This window comes from Orbicella franksi, chromosome 9 (genome assembly GCF_964199315.1).
Source record: "Orbicella franksi chromosome 9, jaOrbFran1.1, whole genome shotgun sequence".
Classification (NCBI taxonomy): Eukaryota; Metazoa; Cnidaria; class Anthozoa; order Scleractinia; family Merulinidae; genus Orbicella; species Orbicella franksi.
The window spans coordinates 30,441,543-30,463,947 of NC_138153.1; the positions used below are offsets into that span (position 1 = coordinate 30,441,543).

At 38.0% G+C, this 22,405-nt stretch overlaps 2 protein-coding genes across 5 annotated transcripts in view; both read left to right on the forward strand.

The window, feature by feature from the left end:
- LOC145497547 (protein furry homolog-like) overlaps positions 1-2,819 on the forward strand; it is a 70,844-nt gene extending 68,025 nt beyond the window's left edge. For 2 of the 3 annotated variants that reach the window (XM_081477362.1, XM_081477360.1), the window contains one exon: positions 1,605-2,819. In XM_081477362.1, coding sequence (XP_081333488.1) covers positions 1,605-2,012 — 408 coding nt within the window. In that variant the 3' untranslated portion in view covers positions 2,013-2,819. The other variant, XM_081477361.1, reaches the window with a different exon arrangement.
- A 93-nt stretch (positions 2,820-2,912) lies between these two features.
- On the forward strand, positions 2,913-20,657 carry LOC145497549 (short transient receptor potential channel 4-like). 2 transcript variants are annotated; one of them, XM_081477363.1, is made up of 21 exons: positions 2,913-3,901; positions 6,267-6,328; positions 6,837-6,890; positions 7,365-7,404; positions 8,015-8,055; positions 8,322-8,364; positions 9,234-9,274; positions 9,866-9,999; positions 10,359-10,556; positions 11,116-11,299; positions 11,801-12,080; positions 12,438-12,788; positions 13,256-13,282; positions 13,774-13,966; positions 14,354-14,548; positions 15,083-15,152; positions 15,960-16,084; positions 16,481-16,630; positions 16,874-17,036; positions 17,935-18,164; positions 18,917-20,657. In XM_081477363.1, exons 2-21 carry the CDS (start codon positions 6,274-6,276, stop codon positions 19,118-19,120), a joined length of 2,778 nt encoding a protein of 925 aa, XP_081333489.1. In that variant the 5' UTR covers positions 2,913-3,901; positions 6,267-6,273; the 3' UTR covers positions 19,121-20,657. The 2 variants fall into 2 exon arrangements, with proteins under 2 accessions (XP_081333489.1, XP_081333490.1); XM_081477364.1 differs by lacking the exons at positions 2,913-3,901; positions 6,267-6,328; positions 6,837-6,890; ... (1 more) ...; positions 8,015-8,055; positions 8,322-8,364 and having other exon boundaries at positions 9,253-9,274; positions 9,870-9,999.
- The last annotated feature ends 1,748 nt before the right edge of the window (positions 20,658-22,405 follow it).

Consider the following 22,405-nt stretch of genomic DNA (forward strand, 5'->3'; position numbering starts at 1 on the left):
CTAATATCAATCAAATTTTATAAATAAAACTTTCAGCAAAGTGATCAGGTCATGACTGAGAAAGAATACTATTTATGGTCAAACTCAATAATTGGTGTATCCATGCAAGTGCTGCAGCTTTTTTATAAAAATTTATATTGCTGCTTTTGTTTTTGAGTTTTGCAATTCTATTTTAAAAAGACGAAATATGTTGTACAAATCATGAAATGCAAGCTGCAAATGAAAACAAATAAAAATGAAAGAGGCATTGGAGGGGGGGGGGGGGGGTTGAATTTGGCCTCACTGAAATGTGCGTTCCTTCCCTGGGCTTGGGACATTAGTATAAACTAAAGGTGATTTTGAGGCAGCATTACAGCAATATTGGCCACTTCTTTGGAGAAAATAAATTCTTGTATATTGGGCGGAGTCGCGACAATTCATTTGATAATTTAAAATAAAGAACCCTAGTATGCAACGAGAATTGCAATGATGTGTTCTTTTTGCTGGCTAGTTACTCGAATTATCCTTTCAGAACCTAAAGAAATTCATTCAGTACATCTAAGTGAAGTTTTCTTAAGTATCGGACAAATATTTAGACACATTTATCTTTTTTCAACTGTAAATATAATGTCGGCAGGATCATCACTCCAATTCCAAAAATATTTGTTATCAAAGCAGTTATTTTGCAACTCGGAATCAGCAAGGCATCAACAGAGACACAATTCATTGGCATACATGATGTACATTTATTCAATACTGAGCTTGCAACGCATTATAGGGCGATTTTCAAAGATGGCTGTTTTCGGCTGTTTTGTGAGTGGAGAGAGACTTTGTTGCCGCGTTTTTGACCAGATTTCTCGCGATAAAAGCAAAACAGGACCAGAGTAGCTGTTGTTTTCCGTTTAACTTATTGTGTGAATGATTCTTTGACCGGTTTCATGAGAAGATTGAAGTCAGCGGACAGATTACATGGGAATGAAAACTTCATGTTTAGGCACCCACTCGGGCTCCTCGAACAAAACTTTAGTCGCCCGCACTCGTAACTTAGGCGCCTCAGGCGACCGGGCGCCCGTTAGGCAGCAACCTTGACTTCTTAAGTAGTTACTTATGCTCATGTTTTAATACGCTTTTGTGAACAGCCAACTGGCTGGTTCATTAGACTGTTTGCGTGCTGTAGTGAGTCGTTGTTATGGGATCGATTGTCGCTTCTTTACAGTCATCAGAAAACTGCCTTGATGTGCGTTCACTGTTTAATTGTGAATAAAACCTCTGTTCGTATGTCTTAGTGTTGTGGCTAGGATCATAATCACGTCATTTCGCTTTACGAGACAGTGTGGAGAGAATCTCAATCATTATAGAGATGATTATAAGATTAAGGGCCATGCGTATTATTCGGGCGAGAGGGAAAATCCCGAAACGAGAATGCCTTGGAACACGGCTGTGAGAAAAAATAGGACTGGAGCCTCGCTTTTCTGATTTACGGTGCACAAAGACGGGAAAATTCCCGTCATTTCATTTTATTTTGAGTTGACAGAGTTAACTTTCACGTGTCTCAGAATGTCGAAATTGTTCGTTTAGAAGTCGTCCTGGTTAAGTCTTCTATTTGATATTCCTTCAATTCACAGGTCAACGATTTAACACAGGAGGTGAGCGAGTTTCGCCGAGAGGTGTCCTCTGTTCTGGAGCACCCCATCTCGGAGGACAGCGCCTTCATCAAAAGTTACTTGGACGACAAACCCCTCACAAGAGACTCCGCTGTTCAACTGCTCGTGGACAAGCTGTCCGGTCGGGAGATCGAACGTTCCATCCTTCTCGTGCGAGCTTTTAGAGAGAAGCTTGACGGTGAAGCGTTTGGTAGTTCAGACGAAGACAACTTGGACTGTCTGGTGTCTTTTTATTGCAAGCAGGTAGCGGAGAAAAATGTCGGCTCTCTGGTCATGTCAGGCCCGTTACAGAGCTTCGCGTCGTTATGCAGGGATCTGATGGAATTCAACGTTGCTATTCTTGCCGCCGTTGAGGATTTAAACTCTTAGCTTGAATTCCTTTAGATTCTTTGCTGCTGATGTTGTACGCACCATGTTGGGAAGGTAGTCTTGTTTTCCCTCGAATTTTCTTTGTGTCCTGATTTCCAATGTTTAGAAGATGTTTTTCTCGTTCAGCACAGAGATACTTACAATTAAATGACATGTCAAGCCAATTTGTAAGGCTAGTAGAAATGGGAAGAAATAAGCTTTTTGTATTGGCTCATAGATGTAGAGGACGCAATTCAGTCAGATTATTTAGGGTTTCAAAGTGTATAGTGTAGATTTTGGTGGTTTGGAGGAGGTAATTCATAATGTGTTTTTTGTAATCAGAGATAACCATTTGCAAGAGATTAACTGTGCTCATTGTTTAAAGAGAATAACGAGAGCATGAAACATTTTAATGAAAGATTTTTTTTCTGGATCATTATTTGGATTGTATATTTATTATGCCTGGCCTTTAAGCGGTATCTGAGGTCATGTGTAAATTTATTGTGGCTGCAAGCAGGTTTAGATTTGTCGTAATAGGTTAACCGTTTAATGCCAGTAGTGAGTAGATTAATTTTTTCAGGCTGACTATCACCGGCGATTGCCATTAAATTTCTCTTTACATTTTCCGTAATTTTCTATGGCTGTTCCTGGGAGAATTTAGTTTGTACCAACTTGAATTTGTTACATAGGGTAAGTCAATCGCGAAAAATAATAGCAAGACTCGCTCTGATACGGTTGAAGTAGTGAGATTATTTAAATTATTTTAATGTGGTCTTTATTTCATCATAGCGAGAAAAAAAAAACAAATGAATTAAAGGTGAAAATGAAGTAACACCAACGACTCTTCTTCTAAACAACATACCTGACTCGTTCCCAGTTGTCTTCATACAGCGCGCGGCAAGGGGCGAGGTGGAAGGGTGACTGGGGACGAGTCGGACAGCATATAGCGTGAAGAATGAAGGGAATAATTAACAATTTGACTACGAGGAGCTTGAGTTTCCTGTCAGCAAATTGTAAATGAATCAATTGCATGTTATCTGATTTCTCTAATTTTTCAAGTAAGATTGGCACAGCATCAGCACAACTCTCGGATATAGCTGGTTTTCACATGACGCCACAAAAATTCGAACTACAAAACTATTGATCTTCCTGACATTTTACTTAACTGATGTATAAGAACAGCTGAAAACTAATATTCATACAAATTTTCGCTCCGAATGGGTGCTTGGTTTTGTGATACACTACGCTTGAATTTCTAAGCTTTTGCGTGACGCGGCATTTACATGACGGCCTGAGAGCTGCCATGATGGTTAAAAAATGACTTATTTCGGAGAACTTGGCTATCTGAACAGTTCATGACTTAGAAAAAGTATTATTTTAATGTTTTAGAGTTCCTCGAGGGATAAATTCACGCTTTTGTAGCAAAACTCAGTGACAGATGATTCTGTTGGTTTCCGGCCGCCATGTTGGTGCTCATACGGATGGGAACCAGCATGGCGTCTTCATACAAATCTCTATAAATTTGGGTAAAAAATTTCTCTGGCTATCTCGCATAAGAGAAATTGCTGTGACCAGAATTTTGGCGAGAGTCTGTATATTTACCTTCTTTCATTTCCCAGATTCTGGACTTTATCTATTGACCGGTTTTGATTTTTATTTTGATCTATCTTGAATTGCGTGACACTGAAAACCAGCAATTGAGGATGCGAAAACTTGGGCGCGGCGCGAGAGATCTCGCCGATCAAACTCGGTCCAGGCCACTGTCACTGAACACACTTAATGAGTTGTCTCAGAGCGAGGCTCCGTCACAGGTATTCCGTTGTAACGCACCTTGGGTCAATAACCAACCTCAAAGCGAGATTATAGTTTAGCCATTTGACTGAATCTGACCGAACTGTGAGGAGAAAAAGGTGAGAACGACATTTAAGGAGCAGGGCTTACCAGCTAAGTTAAAAACCTTTGTAAACGCTCACGCGATGTTTTAATCTAAATTTAACACGAAATTCGAATTGGTAATTAAGAATTCATTTAAAAAGATTCATCGAGCAGTTATGGCAAAACAACGAGTAGTTAATGGACTGCCAATAAGCCAATGAGATTGTTGAAAAGGTTTTGGTTGGTAAAACAAACTTAACTGATTGCTAGCTATACGTGATTGTCGAAAAAACGGTAATATTTACAAGTGTTTCTTTGAAGCACTTAGCAAAGTTTCGTGCTAAAACTTGCAATCGCACGGTTGTTGATTTTACGGTATGTCCTTTCCCTCTCGTGGTTATGGCTCATTTCCTTTACGTCATAGTAGAAATAATAATTGCATAATAATAGACAAGGTTTCTTTAACGCAAATTTCACGACCAAGTCACGTAACATATGGGCTATTCTTTTTTAAGGGGTAGGTATTTCCCTAGTATTTACTTCAAGTCATATCATTGGCAAACAAGCCGACACTACATGAACTTTTTTGTTCACAATTTACCAAGGCTTAGATTTACTGACAATTTGCAAACAGTCTTCATGCAGTTAATACTGTATAAAACTCGAAGTAAACTTGTAAGAACAAGCACGACAAATATTTGGGGTGCAAACCTACTAATTTATGGTCCATTCAAAAGAGCAGCTCAGGCTTAATCGATTTAATGGACGCTTAAAGCGTATGCTCAGTTTGTTACCCTTGCAAAGCTGAGAACGGTCAAAGATATGGGTCAAATATCGATGAAGTCGACGAAATATTCCAACCGGTCGACGTTGCAGTCTAATAGTTTGTCGAGTGTCTTTGTCGATATGCAACTTACAAAATGTCCATGTTGCCTTGAGTCATGAATGGTTAGCGTTGAGAACATAATCGCGGAGCAAAATCACCTGGAAAAAAAGCAAACGTGTCAGGGCAGATATGGGGGCAAATATCGGCTTATAACGACGCCTTCTTTGTCTGAATATTTGATTACCGGCGAACCTATATGGCGTGAAGCAAATTGAGCGTGACAGTTCCAAAACGTTGTTGTTGAAAACAGGAAGACGTAATTAAGGCCGCTTTATGGTGCTTTTGATAGCCTTTGGTACAACCGCCCTCCCCGAAAGAATAAACCACGGGACAGATCGGAGAGAGCTTGCTCTCCGATTCAGTTTTTCTTTCGGGGACGACGGCTGCAACACAGGCCACAACCGATAGTCAGTCTTGAATGCTATTTTGTTCCATCGCTTACTGTCATCATCCGTACCCGCTGATTACAATTGTTGTAAATACAGAATCAACGCTCCATCCTCTCAGGTTTTTCTTAAATATTTTCTACAGTAAAACATGATTTAAAGCTGCTATAGAAGAAATAAAGCTACGCGAAAACGGTTTAGTTCACCGATTGACCATTGAGGTCAAAATACTCGAACCCACGATGAAAAGTGTTTCCTATACGTACGCTGAAGTGATCATAGCTCCTGAAACAATTTAAATTAAGAACATTTATAGAGATTATGACGCTTTGTATGTTAGTGAAAGTAGTTAGAAAGCAATATGGGCGTAGAGTCGGCTTGTTCCAAGGCTCTGTGGTGTATTAGGTTTAAAATGTTGTTCTTTGTTGTTTCAAATGTTGTTTGTAGTAGTTCACAGGCATGCCACTAAACTCAAAGACTTAAACAAGAATATCAACCGGCTAATGATAATAGACTGAAAAATCTGAACTGGCGGGAGGCAGACGAGTTTGCTATTTACAAACATGAGAGAGGAGTTGAACTAGGGTCTACCGGGAAACAACTCCAGCTTAGTGGTCTGAGCGGAGCTTGAACCCGCGACCTCCGGATTTCAAGCCGGCGCCCTTACCAGCCTCGAACAAAACTAAAAGAAGTGAATTGTGTGTTGTTGCTAATTTAATTTTGTTTTATCAGATGGGCTTCCTACGGTCACGTCTCAGTTTTAAAACTGAAATAAAGACGCTTGTGGTTGTCTTTATGTTTAACGAACGTGGCTTGACAATTAGCTTAAATTATCAGTTTTCAATGCAAACAGACATCATAAAGAATATGGGACCATGAAATTTCATAAAAGTTCAATTTTAATAGTTTTTCAAGTAAAATAAATAAACATACTTTATCTGCCAGCCTTGCAGTAAGTGTGACATTACTTTAGTCACTTGCAATAGGAGTACAGATTTTGAACTATTTCAAACAAGCAGTAATGATTTAGCGTATACTAGGAGACTCCAAAGAGTAAGATGAAGCTAGAAATTATATATTATGATGGTGATTGGTGTAACTCAGTTTAGTTTCATCGTCATATCACAGCTGTGCAATGGCAGATGATCATCATCAAACGACTGCGTCAATTAAAGATGTTCAGGTCACTGGTGAGTAAATGAAATATCAAAAGGAACTTTAAAGTAAGGGTGGCAGGATTGAAGGTCAGCAATGTAAAAGAAAAAAAAACTCAATGAATAAATAACAAACGAGCACACGAATGCATGAACGATCGACCGACTGACTAACCGACCGACCGACCGAACGAACGAACGAATGAATGAATGAATGAAGAAATGATACGTTGACGTTTCGGGACGACTAATAACTTAAAGCAAAACTGTAAAATATTTTAAATTACCTGATACTTTTACACCATCGATCGACTGATTTGGCTGGTTTCACTTGATTCTGAAAATGACTAACTAACTTTCAATAACTTTCAATAACTTCTACCCAAGTTATTGAAATTTCAACCTCTCGCAAGAGACCTTTTCAGAAATACCCGTAATTACCTGGAAAAACACATCAGATAAACTATAATTTCATTTTGCTTTATCTGCTGAAGATTGACTGAATAACAAGAATGAACGATTTAATTGATCGATTTATTTTCAGTTGATGACGATCTGGAAATGCATAGCGTCACCAAGCCTCCTCTGACTAATGGCGGTAAGCATTTTGGTAAATATGGAAACACATATTTAGTATCTTAACATTAAACGTTTCGCTTTGTGAATCAGAATTTGTACCACAATTGCTACTAATCTCGCAATCTTATTGGCTAATTTGCCGTTGTCGATAAGAGTCCAGACAATGATGAAAGCGTCAATGTGTCACGCAATGCCTTTTTCAGCCCGCGCTCTGGAAAAAACAGTTTCTTTGACGTTGACATTGTGATAAAAAACAAATCGAAATGTGGTTTAGCGTTGTCTGTACTCTTATCGACAACGATACGCGTCATCACAATGGTCAAAACGTTGTGGACTCACGAGTCGCAGCCGAGTGAGTCCACAACTTTTAAGTTAACACAGTAACGTTACATGAATTTACTTAACTTAACTTGCCTATAAAAAAGATGCTGCTAAGAAGGAAGCGAAGAAAATCGAACTTTTCTTATTTTGTAATCTTTCTTTTTTACATTAGACACTTCTCATGAAAAGCTACACGAGAGAGGTAAAGATGGGTGAGTATTAGAGTATAGCTGGAAAATTTTGAAGAATTTAGCAAAACATTAAGAACGAATCCACCACAAGTTCGAGAAAAAGCGGACAAAAACGTACTGAGATTATTTACATTGTATTGAAAACTTCTGTGCAACTATTTGAAATATCTTCTCAAAAGAAATCATTTCTAACAACACCAAATGTCGAAAACAAATTTTGAAGTTATATGAAACACTTGAAAGTGCTGGTGAAATGAAAAATTGATGATAAAATTGTACCTGTGATTGCAGATTTTCTCTGAACTTTGAAATTTATTTTCTTGAGTTCCCAGGGGAAAATGTTTTTGGTGTTATTTCAGGCAATTATTTATATCTTTAGCTTTAAGAAAGTGCAAAAAGGACTGTACATTATCTGCTCCGAGGAGCGAACAGTTTTCCGAGAGCGAGGCTCGAGGAAAATTGTGGGCTATCTTGTTCTAGCGTGAGAGAGGGAAGAGTGCAGCCTGTTAATGGGCGTATCCTCCTACTATCCTTATATGAGATTTTCGCTCCTGGAGCCAATCACGAATTAGATTTGCATGGATTAATTTGAGCACGTGTTTTCTGCATTGTTTGTTTTTATTTTTTTCAGATACGCTAAAGATAACAAAGGTTTTGACGAAGAGGAAGAAGGTATGCAAAACACGATGTACTTTTTTTTGTTGTCAAAATTGCTACTAAAGATCAAGTTCAACGGCATTAGAAAGATAGAATTGTGATGTATCGAAGCATGAACCACAACGAATGAAACCGGAGACTGAACAAGGCCAAGGAGAAGAATTCCTATCTCCCTCCAGGGCAAAAAGCACTTACATTTGCCTGAATTAACTGTTTACATTTTAATTAAGAATAATAACCTGACTGAAATTTTCACTCGACATGTTTTTTTTTATTAATAGAATCCTCTGACAGAGAAGAAGAATCAAGACGACATCATGACACGTAAGAATAGCACATAGAATCTTGAATGAATCATGAAACTTTTGTAACAAATGGATCTTCTGGATCGGACGGGTGCAGTGGAACCCCACCTTACGGTCACTTACGGCCAGTCTTTTTGTCCCGACGAAACGCCCATATCCCGTATATACGGCCAACGGCAACATTCTGAAATCCCAACCTGTATAATCTTTTACAATTTTACGGCCAATGTCTACATTCTGAAATTCCAACCTGTATAATCCTTTATAAGTTTACCCCGTTAATACTGCCACTGGAACCAGTTATGTGCATCTTTCCATTGTTAATATTGTAGGTGCTGATTGAAGTTTCAACCTTTTTAAAATGATCCCAGCATTTCTAATGCTTATTAAAGAACAGTTGTTTAGAATTCCAATTGTGATGTAATATACTTAACACGGAAGACATTGTTTGACCACATTTCCAAACACCGAGAAGAGAGTTGAAAATACGACGCGCTGCGGAGTATTTTTGACGAGCTTCGAGGTGTGTGCAAATGTGGTCAAGCAGTATCTTGAGTCTTTGATGTATCTTCGCAATCGAAACTAATTAAAACTAAGGAGAAAACGGAGAAATATAATCCTTAAAATCTATGCTAATTAAGATCAGATATCCAAACACCGTCACGGTCATGATTTCCTTTGTTTTAACTTGATGAAGTATTAACGAGTTTAAGAAATATCTGTCAAGACGTCACTTAAAATAGAATGGTCATGAAATTTGACCCCACCCAGAATTTTCATGGCCCGTTGGTGACCATATTAACGGTGTTCCACTGTAACTATGTATACATATTTTTCTATCAATAGAAACATATTTACTTGTTTTTTTATCTCTCCAACGTATTATAGGTTCGTTATGGACAACAAAGGTTTTGAACTTAATGATAATGGTGAGTAAAATGATTGCAGTCTGGGGATCTCGTGCCCTTATTTTGTCAAATTAATCACAATTTTACAATAAGCTTAACAGCAGTTAAGCTTGTTGTAAGTTCTATCAGTTTGGAGATGCGTTACCTGAACTTCAGATATTGATTTATGCCAAACCCAGGCCAGTTACTGATCTCTTAAACATAAAAGACTCTTCGTGGGTTTTTGGATAATTTTTGGTAAAGATCGATAGCCAAAGCTTATGTTTCCAACAGATTGCGAGTGACCACTGAGCTAGATTGGCATCAACGGTCAGAAACTCTTAATTTGGTATTATAATCGATCTTATGCCATGCCATGGAAAATACAGCCAATCAGAAATATCTGTTAACACGTCACTTAAAATAGAATGGTCACGAAATTTGACCCTACCCGGAATTTTCATGGCCCGTTGGTGACCATATTAACGGGGTTCCACTGCATGCTAATTAAGATCATATATCCATCACCGTCACGTTCTTGATTTCCCTTGTTAAATTTGCTGAATCATTAATGAGTTCGACAAAATTCATTTACCGTGTACTTGTGGAAATGAATTATATATTTCCGTTTAGATAGGGAGCACAATGAAGAGTATCTGATGAAAAAGCTACTATCCAAGAAGAACTCCTTTGACGCTATTGAGAAGAAAATCACTCCAAAGGCTCTTACAAAGTGTGTCTCAAATTCCTTGTTGATGGGGATGAAGGTAAGTAACAGCTCCGACACGAAGACGGTTGTCCCACTGTTATAGCAAAAGATTTTCTTTGAAATGCCATGGTCACAATAACGTTAACTCGGGCTGTAATTTTTCACACCATAGCAATATCATAACGAAAATCTTAAAACTCATCAAACCGTGCTCTCAACGTTTTTTCTCGAGATAATCTTTTGTATAAATCGATTAATTAATATACGTTCGTTCTTGAGTTTTTGTGGAGGAGAAAACCTTACCAGGGAAGAGTCAAAAATTGTTCACTTTTTATCTTGCCTTCTTTCAAGCTTGATTTAAGATTTCTGACGCTCAAATAAAGTTGATGTATGTGTGTTCTGTTAAATGACTTTTAGGTAAATTACCGTCTTCGTAGCTTGGCAAAATGTAAAGGATCCGAGGGAGAGATGTTCAATAAGCTTGCTAACTCTGTGGAGGACTTTACTACTCGCCTGCTGGATCCAATGCAATCTGATCAGTTACAGCGAGAGGGCTTCGGTTATTTTATTCTTGATGATATCTTGGACGAAGCCATTGACTTGAAACAGAAAAAGGTAATGTCAAAAGTGAAATGAACTTATTTTATCAGATAATCGCGTGAACTACGATAATTTTTTATACCAGGCTGTAATAAAAGTCGTCATGAATTTTGATACCTAGGAGAGCAGAGATTTGGGGAAAAAGATGAAACGAAATTTGCAACATGTGCAACACATCATAATAAATAATAATAATAATAATGATAAATTATACTGATAAATTGCAATATTTAGAGGGGAAACCACATAAGCCCTAGCTGGTTTTTATGCTGATGGAATTGGAATTTGGAAATGTTGGTTTTTCAAGAGGGAGGAAAACCGGAGAACCCGGAGAATAACCCTCGGAGCAAGGTGAGAGCCAACAACAAATTCAACCCACATATGACACCGGGCCGGAATCGATCCCGGGTCACATTGGTGGGAGACGTACGAGCGCATTTAAAGACAAAAATCGTAGAAAGTAAAACGATAAGAGAGAAAATGTTGGTGACAACGGATGCTTTACAAGTGAATGCTTTTAAAAAAATTACTTTGTGTTATTTTGTCTACTATTTTTGACACTTTCTTCTTTCAGTTTTTTACTCATCCAGTTGTTCATTCGGAGATGACTCGTAAATGGCGTGGTCGCTTCTTAATGAAGAAAGACCTTGGAAAGTGGACATGGTTCTTTTTACACATTTGGTGTCTGTTTGACATGGTTTTCGCACCAATCACATTTTACATTGTGTCATATTTAGAAGTGTATTCTCTTTTTGCAGGTAAATAGTTTTCGTACAAACCTCAAGTTTACTTTTACATTAGATCTATGTATGTACCCCTACTTGGAAAAATTAAAGGTGACTCTGGCCCAACTTTTACTTTGGCTTTGTAAAAAGTTTTATTTTAACATGTTGATCAAAACGCAATAATGAAAAATGTGGGTCACTATGCTGGTTTTTAAACTATAAACACTTAAAACTAAAATTAAAGATGTCATTACCAGGTTCTGTTCCGTCCTGGAAATAACCCCTTTTTCTCGCTATTGAATGGGTATTTAATTAATGCCATCTGTGTGGAATCATCTGATTGGTGCAATTTATTCCTCAAAGTGCAAGTGCGCGAAATCCCTTGAAAGCGTTGCCGGCCACCTTAAGTTATTGCCGCTTTTTCTTTCATTTGGGGTATTTGTCTGTGAACTCAACAATGCTTTAATTTATGAATGCGTTCCGATTAAATTGTTATCCAGAGGTAGTTAACAGAATTTGTTATATTTCTGGCAGCTTATTACCTGAAATACTTGAAAACACCTTACTTCATATTTGTACGGGACGCATTGAGCTACTTGGCTCTTGTTGTTCTACACTACGCTTTCTGCCTGACGCCATCAAGGCTAGCGTTCAGCGGATTAGAGTGGAGCATACTTATATTCTTCATGGGTCGTTCTCTTGTGGAATATCGACAGATACGACTTACCGTTAACCGCATTAAAGAAAGAAGGAAGAGTGGAAAGGACGAAACTAATTCAAATGTTCTGCGGAAAGCACTATGCAGCTACATCAGGTAAGTATATTTGTAAAAACATGGTAAGAACATCAGTGATGACACGCTCAGCTATCGCCTCGTGTGTCACTTTTGTCTTCTTACCACACTTTGACGTCATTTGTGATCTTTTACTGAACTGACACACGGCAACACATAAACCGACAACTATTTGCAGTATCGACAACTAAATGTTATCGACAAGTTTATCGACAACTAACACTCCAATGTGTGGAATGTTAGCATCGGACACAATTAGTTGTCGATAACATTTATTTGTCGATAACATTTAGCTGTCGATGACAAATACTTGTTGACAACTAAATGTCTAGTCTGTAGAGGCCCTTAAATTGATAGATATTTTTTTCTTCACTTTAGCGACCGCTGGAACAGGTTGGACGTATTCAGTGTTCTAACTTACTTGGTAATATTCGTGCTGAGACTTACGACCTGGATCACATCTGAATCGGTCAAAACCAACCGAGCTGTGCTTGTCGCCGGTTACCTGTACAGTTTCAACACCTTATGCCTTACTCTGAGAATTAGTCACGTGATAGAAACGTTCAAAGGCCTTGGAACAATCCAGATTGCTCTGTTTAACGTTCTACAGGATGTTTTTACGATAGTTTGGCAGTTTATAGCAGCTGTGTTGGCATTTTCCGTTGCCATAACTAAAATATATATGGCAGAAAAATCCTTCCATGCAAGTGCAAGTAATCAACAAAACCTGTAAGTGTACCAAATTTGTCTTTGTTACTCTTGTCTTGCTAAATGTTATTCTTTAATAATTTTGTTATGCACTTCCTTCAGTTTTTATTCTGCTAGCTTTGCGTTCCATCTCAAGTCCAAAATATGGCATAATCAGCTTTTTAACCGCTTAATAATATAAAGCATTTTCTTGTGGATTAATAGAAAATAGTTTATGCAGAGGCTGAAATTTCCTTTTTAAAATGTACACTGCCATGGTGAACGCATAGAAATTTCTCTAATGTAGAACATTTTTGCCTTTAAATTCCTTTGGAGCAACTTTATTGGTTTTTTAACAACGGCTTCATGGTTTAACAAGTTTGCAAGTAGCCTCAGATAAAATTACAATTGTATTACACTTTTTAGTGCAGGTTTGCAATATGTTGGGACCCTTTACAGCAGCATCTTCATCTCTGATACTTATCAACATTTACGTGTTTTGGTTTCAGTGCCTGTAAGACATCTGGAGTATTATGGTAAGTGTAAGGCAATCTTTGTTTCCTGACTATAACACATTACAGTTGCTTGATTCTTATTCAGTTTACTTACTGCTTAAAATCAACCCATTTAATCGGGAAAGTAAAGATAACAATTGAAGAATCATGCAGTCTGAACAAAGTTAATAGAGGGGAATGGTTTTCAAATCCGACAAAGTTCTTTGTTGTACGTTTTTGTTCGTTTTTTTTACCTTGACCGTGCACAGAAAACAATAGTTGTTTGTTTATACTTCCAACTGAGGAACTAACCAATAGAAACGTTTTGGTTACGTAATTTATGCATAGTGAATGCGTGCAAAACAAAAAGATTGGGCATGGTCGTGGACCTTCTAACATAAATCCCGGCATCTTTGTTTGCTCATTTAATGTTTGCCGGGCTTGATAACAATTCACTCTCTATTAACTATGGTCTGAATTGATTCCTTGGAGTCACTATTGATGATATCATTTCTTCTTGATGTTTGTTTCAGTTGGTGGGAGATTCTCACACATCTCAGCTGGTCTCTTCTGGAGATAGAACAAGAATTCAATCCTTTAAACTCTGTTGATACTCCTTCAGAAACTATTGCTAAGCTGTTCTACGCTGTCTTTCTCTTCATTGCAGTCATTCTTCTTGTAAACATGTTGATAGCCTTGTTATCCCACACTTATCAGCGAGTAAAAGTAAGTGATGCCGAAAACATAACCTGCGAAAACAGCCGTCGTTCCTCACTCCCCGCTCCGAGTGCGGTGGGGAGCGAAGTAGAACGAATGTTTTCGCGGGCCGGGCTAATAAAAGCACGATTTTATAATTTAAGGTTCGACGTAGTTTCCCTTAAATTCATCAGTATTTTACGTAATATCTCTGTAGAGTAACTCTAACCCCATTATTCTATGGGTGAAACACGCTCCAACACCCGTTGGCTCTACTTCATCTTTCCCAGAAAGAAATATCCATCCAGATTGGGCATTATTACCTCAAGCTCGAAAGCTCAAGACTGATTTTTGAGAGATTTGTTGACCTGTCATCTTTAGACTTAATGATTGGTTTATATATTTCTTCTCTTTAAGGACAACTCGCTGAAGGAGTGGTCGTACAAAAAAGCTGTTACTATTCAGACGTATGAATCCTACAATCCAATCCATGCACCTCTTAATATAGTATCAGAGTTTTTCTTGTTGCACTGGTGGAATGAGAAGAAGAAAAGAAGAGAAAGAAGAGAAAGAAGAGGAAGCCGCCAACCCCATGCTGCGAGGGTCAAACTGGTAACAATAGCTTCTTTGTACCATTAGTTAGCTTGCAAAATATTATGTGTGCGTAGCTTTAGATGCAGACTATAATACTAACACAGACTTCTGTCTTATAGAGGCGCTGCCCTAGAATAGCCTGCACTGCAGGCGTATTTTGGGCGCGTGAGTACACATTTTCGCATTAGGCCGCCATCTTGGATTTGGTAACTGTGGAGGATTACAGGCATCCACGTACAATTCAAGATGGCGGCATCGAAAACCTGGTTTATGTAGCGTTCCGCTCCAAAATAACGCCTACACTGCATGCTATCCTGGAATGGCGTGCATAACTAGTGAATGACGTTGCTGAGGTTTACAATATAGGGTTTTTCCACTGCTTTAACTGTCTCGATCGATTGGTCAAAGAAAAAAACGCCATAGGGATCAATTTATTCAACTATACCATTATTTCTTCTCATTCATTTACATGTATACCTATTTAATTATTTGTTCATGATTTATCTGTGTGGTTCGCTACAAGTCTAAATTTGCCTTGATAATTTTTTTCAGTCGAAGACGCTTTTTCAACATCTTGAGGCAAAATACTTTGCAAAGCACGGGAATTTGTTCCCAGTGACAGGTAAAAAGTAAATGGTTAACTGCTTATCTTAGTTGATTAAAATCCACAGCTTCGCAGTTCACTGGATAGTTTTCAATTCCTCTTTAAAGTTTTCGTTTTTTGTCCGCAACAGTTGGCTATAAACAAGACGAATATGAAAGAGAACTTTTGCAGACCTGTAGCACATAGAAGACAAGTCATACATAAATTCAAACGTGCGAAAATTTACGAGCGGAATAAAGCAAAAAAAAAAAAAACAAAAACAAAAATGAAACAAGATGGCTCCAACAATGATCGTTATGCCTTTGGATAAGGTACCGATTATTCCACCACAACCGTTTTTTCTTGTTGTACAGCTCCACACAAAGGATATGACAATGGACTATATTACCATTTTCTCTTCACTTTGAACTTGAACTTTAATTTTATTGTTTTGCATACAGTTACAATTGTTTTCCCCCCCACCCACCGCACAACTAGTTCCAGAACTAGTCGAGGCGGAGGCTAGAGTTTATATTAAAAAGGAAAGAAAGAAAGAAAAAAAGTAATTATAATTTACAACAAAATTACAAAAGGTACAAATAAACAATAGCAAAATCTACAGGTAACCGAAAACAAAGTAACAGTGTAATGTACATGTGTATAAGCGACTAGAATACTATTATTAATAAACTATGTTAATTTAAAAAAACCTCTGTATCAGTTGTGAGACTTCAATATAGTTATTGTAGCACATCAAAGAGTAGTTCCTTTACATTATTTGTCCATATAACTTTCATATTTTATGTAATATAAATGGACAACAATTTCTCTTCCATTTATTGGCAGATGAAAAGAAACTGGACGAAGTATATCAGGAAACAGAGAAAAACAGACAAATGCTCAGTCAGATTCTTCTCAGAACAGTCAACAATCAGAGCTTCGATATTACTTCACGGAGAATTAACCCACAGGTTAAATAAGTATATTTATCGTCGGTCTTTTCGGACTAAAATTCTTCGTAAAGTTTGATAACTAGATGTAGCTCTTTAATTTGACAGGGGTTTAGATATCTACAGTTAAAACCGGACGCGCTACATCGCTTGGACGCAGGACACCTCTAAAGGTATAAGGTAACCTTAAAGAGGGTCTGTGACTTCCCACCGAAGGTTAGGTCAGAATACTTCAAAATATTTGCTGCTTTAACATGTAAAGGCAATGACCTTTCTCAAATGATAGAACTAGAAAACCTACATGTATACACATGCTGAGATTGCTCCTGCCTTCTTATGCAAAGTCGACCTTGAAGGGTGGCTTAACGAGAAATTGTTGCGATTATTTTTTTTAATCATCAAAATCGTTTCTCCTAGGCATGGGACATTGTAACAGGTATCAATGTACACGGCAATGTTTTGACTTGTGAAGGAGTTGAAGATTACAAAACTGAGGCTGATCCAGATAAATGGGTGTTTGGTGCAAGATATACTCATCGTTTGTGCCCGAAATTTCCTCATTTTGAGGTAAAAAAAATTTGCCTACGAGCTTTGAAGTTAGTGTATTGAACGTATGAGTCGTAGAGATCTACGTTACTTATGACGGAGGTTTCAAAAAGATGTGTACACTATTTACGCACGGGCTGATAGGGTATCAGAAAACGAACCAAAACTGGTACAAAGCATTAGTTTTTCAATCTCGGCACTGACCTTAGTATGAAAATCTAGCCATTTTAGCCCTTTACATTGTGTGTTACATTATTATTGTAGGTTTTGATCTTAGAAGCAGGAATAATGAGGCGGCTAGGAATCGGAGTGGTGATGGAATCTTATAGCAAGTCTTTAATGCCTGGCTGGCGGGATGGAACTGTAGGATATCATATTGATCATGGAAAAGTCTTCGATGGGAGTCCCACGGGCAAAGAAACAAAAGGTACGTTTACTTTTTTAAGTATAACAATTGATATAGCTGCTAAGCGCCCATCAACCTCGTTTTCCTTTGCTAACTTTTGAAAGTCTCAACGAAGTCTCAAAGGAAAGGTAATTTAGAGTGCATAATCGGAATAGGAGAACTAAATTATTTTCTGTAACTCTCTTCCGCCTGCTAAATGTTTGGTGCGTTCTCGCTTAATAGCGCTAGGTTCTACATGTGTATATCTTTAAAATTATGCTGAATTGTGCATGTAATGAACGGATTCTGAGTACTTCTTTACAGTAAAAATTTTAAACTTAAAAGGTTATTTAGAATTAAAGATCTCCAAGCGTAACTCTTTCAACACAATACTCAAGAGTCACTGGGACACTATGTTTAATTTTTTTCCCCTCATGCTCGAATAAAGAAGTTTTCAAAACTGCTTTTGTATAGGTTGTTTATTTCTTTGTTTTATTATGAGCTAGTCTTTTCCGCTTTATTAAGATAAGCAGATAGTATGATCTCAATTTCAGTCTTTTTATGCGAATTAATACAGAAGCATTCGTAACAAAACTATACCCCTATACAGGTTATGTGACTGAGGCGCGGTGGCCTCATGGTTAGTGTGCTCGAGCGGTCCGAGTTCGAGCCCTGGCGGGGGACATTGTTTTGCTCTTGGGCAAGACACTTAACTCTTACAGTGACTCTCTCCACCCTGGTCTATAAATGGGTACCGGTGAATTAAATGCTGGAGGTACCTCTGTGATGGACTAGCATCGCATCCAGGGCGGGGGGAGGGGGGGGGGGGGGTGCGTTGGTTAGAAATATTCCTAGTCACTTCATGCTACAGAAACGGCGCCTGCCCTGATGGACCACTTGGCTCATATGCAAACCTGACCTTTTACCTTTACCTATGTAGGGTATGCTATGGCTTTCCGGGGAGATTTGATTCGTTGCACAGTGGTGTTTAAAGATGCAAAGAAAATCAGCAATACAAGGGTACGAGTTCCAGTGGTGTTCACACTGAACGACAAGAGGATAACTCCCGAAGGACAAGGAGGTGAACTTTTTACCTATTACAACCCTAATGGTCAAGGACTCTTCCCATACATTGGCATGATGGATAAAGGATGCTCCGTGTTGGCTAAGGTAACGTTCACTTGTCATTTATTTCCGTAGTTACAACATGGCGCTTAAGATGTTGTGTTTTCGTTTTCTCAGTATGAAATAATGCTTGCTTTATTGTGAGATCAACCTCAGTAGCTTATCCAATATTAATATTTATTCAATGTTATCAATTTTGTTTTTATTTTTGCCTCATTTTCTGTCTGTTTAAGATGTATCAAAATGCCGCTACACGCACCATGGTCTCTTTCAAGTACGGGGCTCACTCAAAGCTTAAATTACTTTCAGTTCCTCAGCAAACTTTTGCCTTGTTCGACGTCCCTTCTTGTGAAGGTCTTTATCGATAAAAAACGAAAAGTTTAGCCAGGCAATGAAAGATCTTAATGCACTTCTTTACGTTTACCTGTTATGCCATAATCTGGACCCACGGAATTTCCAGTTCTGTTACATCTTTCTCGGTAAATCAATGGCTTTTATCATACCAAGCACGAGAGACAATGTTTCACTCTATTTCAAACACCAATAATTAGGAGTGGTGAATACGAAGCGCAGCGGAATAAATATTTTTGGTGACTTCGATGTGTTTGGAAATATGATGTAAGACTGTCTTGAGTGTTTGAGATATCTCCTCAACTGAGACTATTAATAGAATTATTATTGCTTTTGGCAAGCCTAGTGAACTTTATTTTAACACTCGCCGACATGTTTACTGGTTTTGCATCTCTGTATTAGTAAGGGAACAACCGGGCTGACAGTATTCTTTTATTTTTTCTTAGATGAGTGGGCAGCAAGAGGAAAAAGGTTATCAAAATTTGGACACTAGCTTAAAGAACATCTACCAAGAACACCAAAATCTGAAAACTACCCTTGCAGATGTTTGCCAAGAAGTTAAACAAATGAAGGAATGCCTAGAGGAAAATAACAAGACACTTAAAGCTCTGTTGGCCAGGTTGAATGGTACCGAAGATACTCCATTGTGAACTTAAGTCCCCTAGAATGCTACAGTGATTACGACTCCTCGTGTCAGGACCAAGTTAAAAACTAGTCAAATTATTAATCAGAACTTTTTTTATCAGGAGAATATGTTTAGTGTACATATATTACAACACTATTCTCGATGATTCGTCGTAGGGTTACATTGTGAACCTTAGTCGCGTATAATGCTATAAAGATTGCGTTTCCTAGTGTCAGGACCAAGTTTAATTAGTCAAATTACTAATTGGAACTTTTCTATCAGGAGAATGTGTTTACTGTGCATATATTACAACACTATTGTCACCGACTCCTCGTGGGCAAAATGTCAATCAAAGGAAGTTTAATGCTGGAAAAACAAATTGGCGCGGCTGTTATATGAAGGATCATTTTTTAATTGAGTTTTATTTTGAAATGTTCGGTTTTAGGCATTTTGCTTGCAATGACATTTTCAATACAATTACGATTAAGATATTTACACTACAGGAGATTTTAAGGTAACATTTTTCCCAGTTTATCTTTTGCAATGAAATTTTCAGATTAAATGAAATAGATTTATTACTTCAGCTCAAACATTTGACCTCTCGATCTGGTATTTGGTAGAAAGTTTTCGGTCACTTGATTTGCAACTGAAAATGCTGAATGAACCATGTCACTCTTTGGTTTGTTTTTAACGTGGAAAATATTATTTTCCAAGTTGCGGTGGTGTAACGATTTCACTCCATCACTCCTTCACTTTTTCACATTTTCGCACGAACGTTTATGTGAGATTATGCGATTATTGCATAATCCCATATAGTCGTCGATTATATTTTGAGGAAGTTTGAGGAAGTGATGAGACCTGAGAATCTCTCCCCCAATGAGAGTTAAAAATTAAAGGGGCTAGGTCACGCAATTTTAGGCAATTTCAGCACTGATCAAATGGCCATAGAATTAACTAAACTATCACAAAAACGGCTCAAAACTGTAGAAGATCGCAAACAAAACACAGGAAAGCCAAGAAGGGACGTGGATAGACAAAACTGGAGAGGATTAAAATGGATTGCATTTGGGTAAATTTGAAAAACGTTGGCCCACCTTTTTTCAAATTTATATCAGTTTATATCAAAATGTCATTTACACAGCTGAAAAATCATTCTCAGTTGTTATGTGGCCGTGATTTTGCAAATGAAGGACTTTTGCTCTGCCAATTTGACGTTTAGAGCTCATAATTAACAAAATGAAACGAAATTACCTAAAATAGCGTGAGCTAGCCCCTTTAATGAAGATAGTGAAAACTCGCCCCATGAGAGTTAATAGTTAACGAAGATACCGTAAATCCTCGAATTAGCGCCCCCCTTCGAATAAGCGCCCCTCCTATGGGCCAAAATTTAAAATAAGCGCCCCCCTTCGAATAAGCGCCCCCCTCCCCTCCCCCCGATTTTGTGGACGAGTAATGAGACAACAAAGGATGTTTAGTTTTCCTCATGTAGTATTAGATTTGTACATTGTTTCAGTTTGTGAACACGTTAAGTGAGCACGTTAAACACGTTAAGTACTAACGGTGCCGCGATTTATACTTTAGGCCACGATTTGGGAGAAATTAAATAACCTCCCACCCCCTCGAAAAAACGCCCTTCTCGAATAAGCGCCCCCCGTCTTCTTCTAAATTTGAAATAAGCACCCGGGCGCTAATTCGAAGATTTACGTTAGAGGCATAGACAAGATGATATTTGAAATGTAAACTGCCTTTGCTTCTAGTCAAATTCCTTCGAAACGGCTCAAAAAGACCCAGGAACGCAGGTAAATAACAGTACATTTATTTTACATGAATGTAAAAAATTATGTTATTGCTGATACAGTGTTCGGGTCCCCTGTGCTTTGGGCGAGCGATTAATAAGGGTAATCTTTACCAACTGATAGACAACAGTAATCTCTACCTCCAACCGATCTTTCTCCTCAACCAATCAATAAGGGTGATATTTACCACCCACTGATCAGTATGGGTACTGTTTACCACCAGCATATCTGAGAGGGTAATCTTTACCACCAACCAATCAACAAAAGTGATCTTTACCACCCAACGATAAATAAAAGTAATCTTTACGCCAACCGATCTATAACGGTTATCTTTACCACGGAGTAATCTTTAAGGGTAATCTTTATCACCATCCGATCAATAAGTGTAATGTTTACAAGCAACATAGGTATAAGGGTAATCTTTACCAATCGATCAACAAGAGTAATCTTTACCACCAACCGATCAATAAGGGTAATCTTTACCACCAACTGATCAGTAAGGGTACTTTTACAACCAACTGATTAATAAGAGTGATCTCTAACGTCAACCGCTCAATAAGAGTAATCTTTACCAACTAATTTATAAGGGTAATCTCTAACACTGATTGTGATTGGCTGCTGAGATGTCAAACAACTTCGCTCGGCCAATGAGATCCTAAGGATACCATTTCAATACTATAGTTGGCGCGAATTTTTGTGAATGAGTTTGCACTTGCTCACTTTGTGGTTCTGTAGTGAACGTTTGACGTTTGGAGATTTTGAAGTCCCAAATTTTCAGCTTTTTTCTAGTTGAAACTTGTACTTAGACAACGAGCAACTGGATGAAATTGAGCAAAAAGTTCAAGCGAAAAACACTAAGAAAACAACTGAGCGGGGAGTAAGAAAGCTCGAGAAATGGTGTGAGAAAAGAAAAATAACAGTGGGTCTCAAAACAGTAAGTCCAACGGATTTAAGTGAAATTCTGCGAAAGTTCTTCGCTAAAGGGAAAATACAGAAAAGGGAAAACAGAGAAAGGCCAAGTGTATTGACTGGAATTTGAGCGGCTATTCATCGCTATCTAAACTGTGCTGCACTCAACCGAAACATATAAATTTTGCAAGACAGCGAATTCATGTCTGCCAACAAAATGTTTGAAGCGAAGGCCAAGCTATTTACCAAAGAAAACGATGCGAAACCAGAACACAAATCATCTCTTCAGTCAGGAGACAGGTAGAAATTGAATTGATATCGCATGGAAGCGCAGAACAAGGACGGCGTTTGGAAAGATGTGGAGAAGTTAGTTTAGTGTGTTTGGTTTTCGTTGTATTTTCATTTTGCTCGCCGTGGCAGAGAGGGATGGCGGGAGCTTACAAGGCATTCATTTGATTTTTGCTAATCATTGTTACTAATCTTTTAAAAATAGATTATATTTGACTTTTATTGTAAACTGAAAGGAATTTTATTTGGCTCTTGTTTAGCTGATCGTATTGTAGTAACAACTTTCTATATCATAGTTTCATGCTACATCTCTGTTA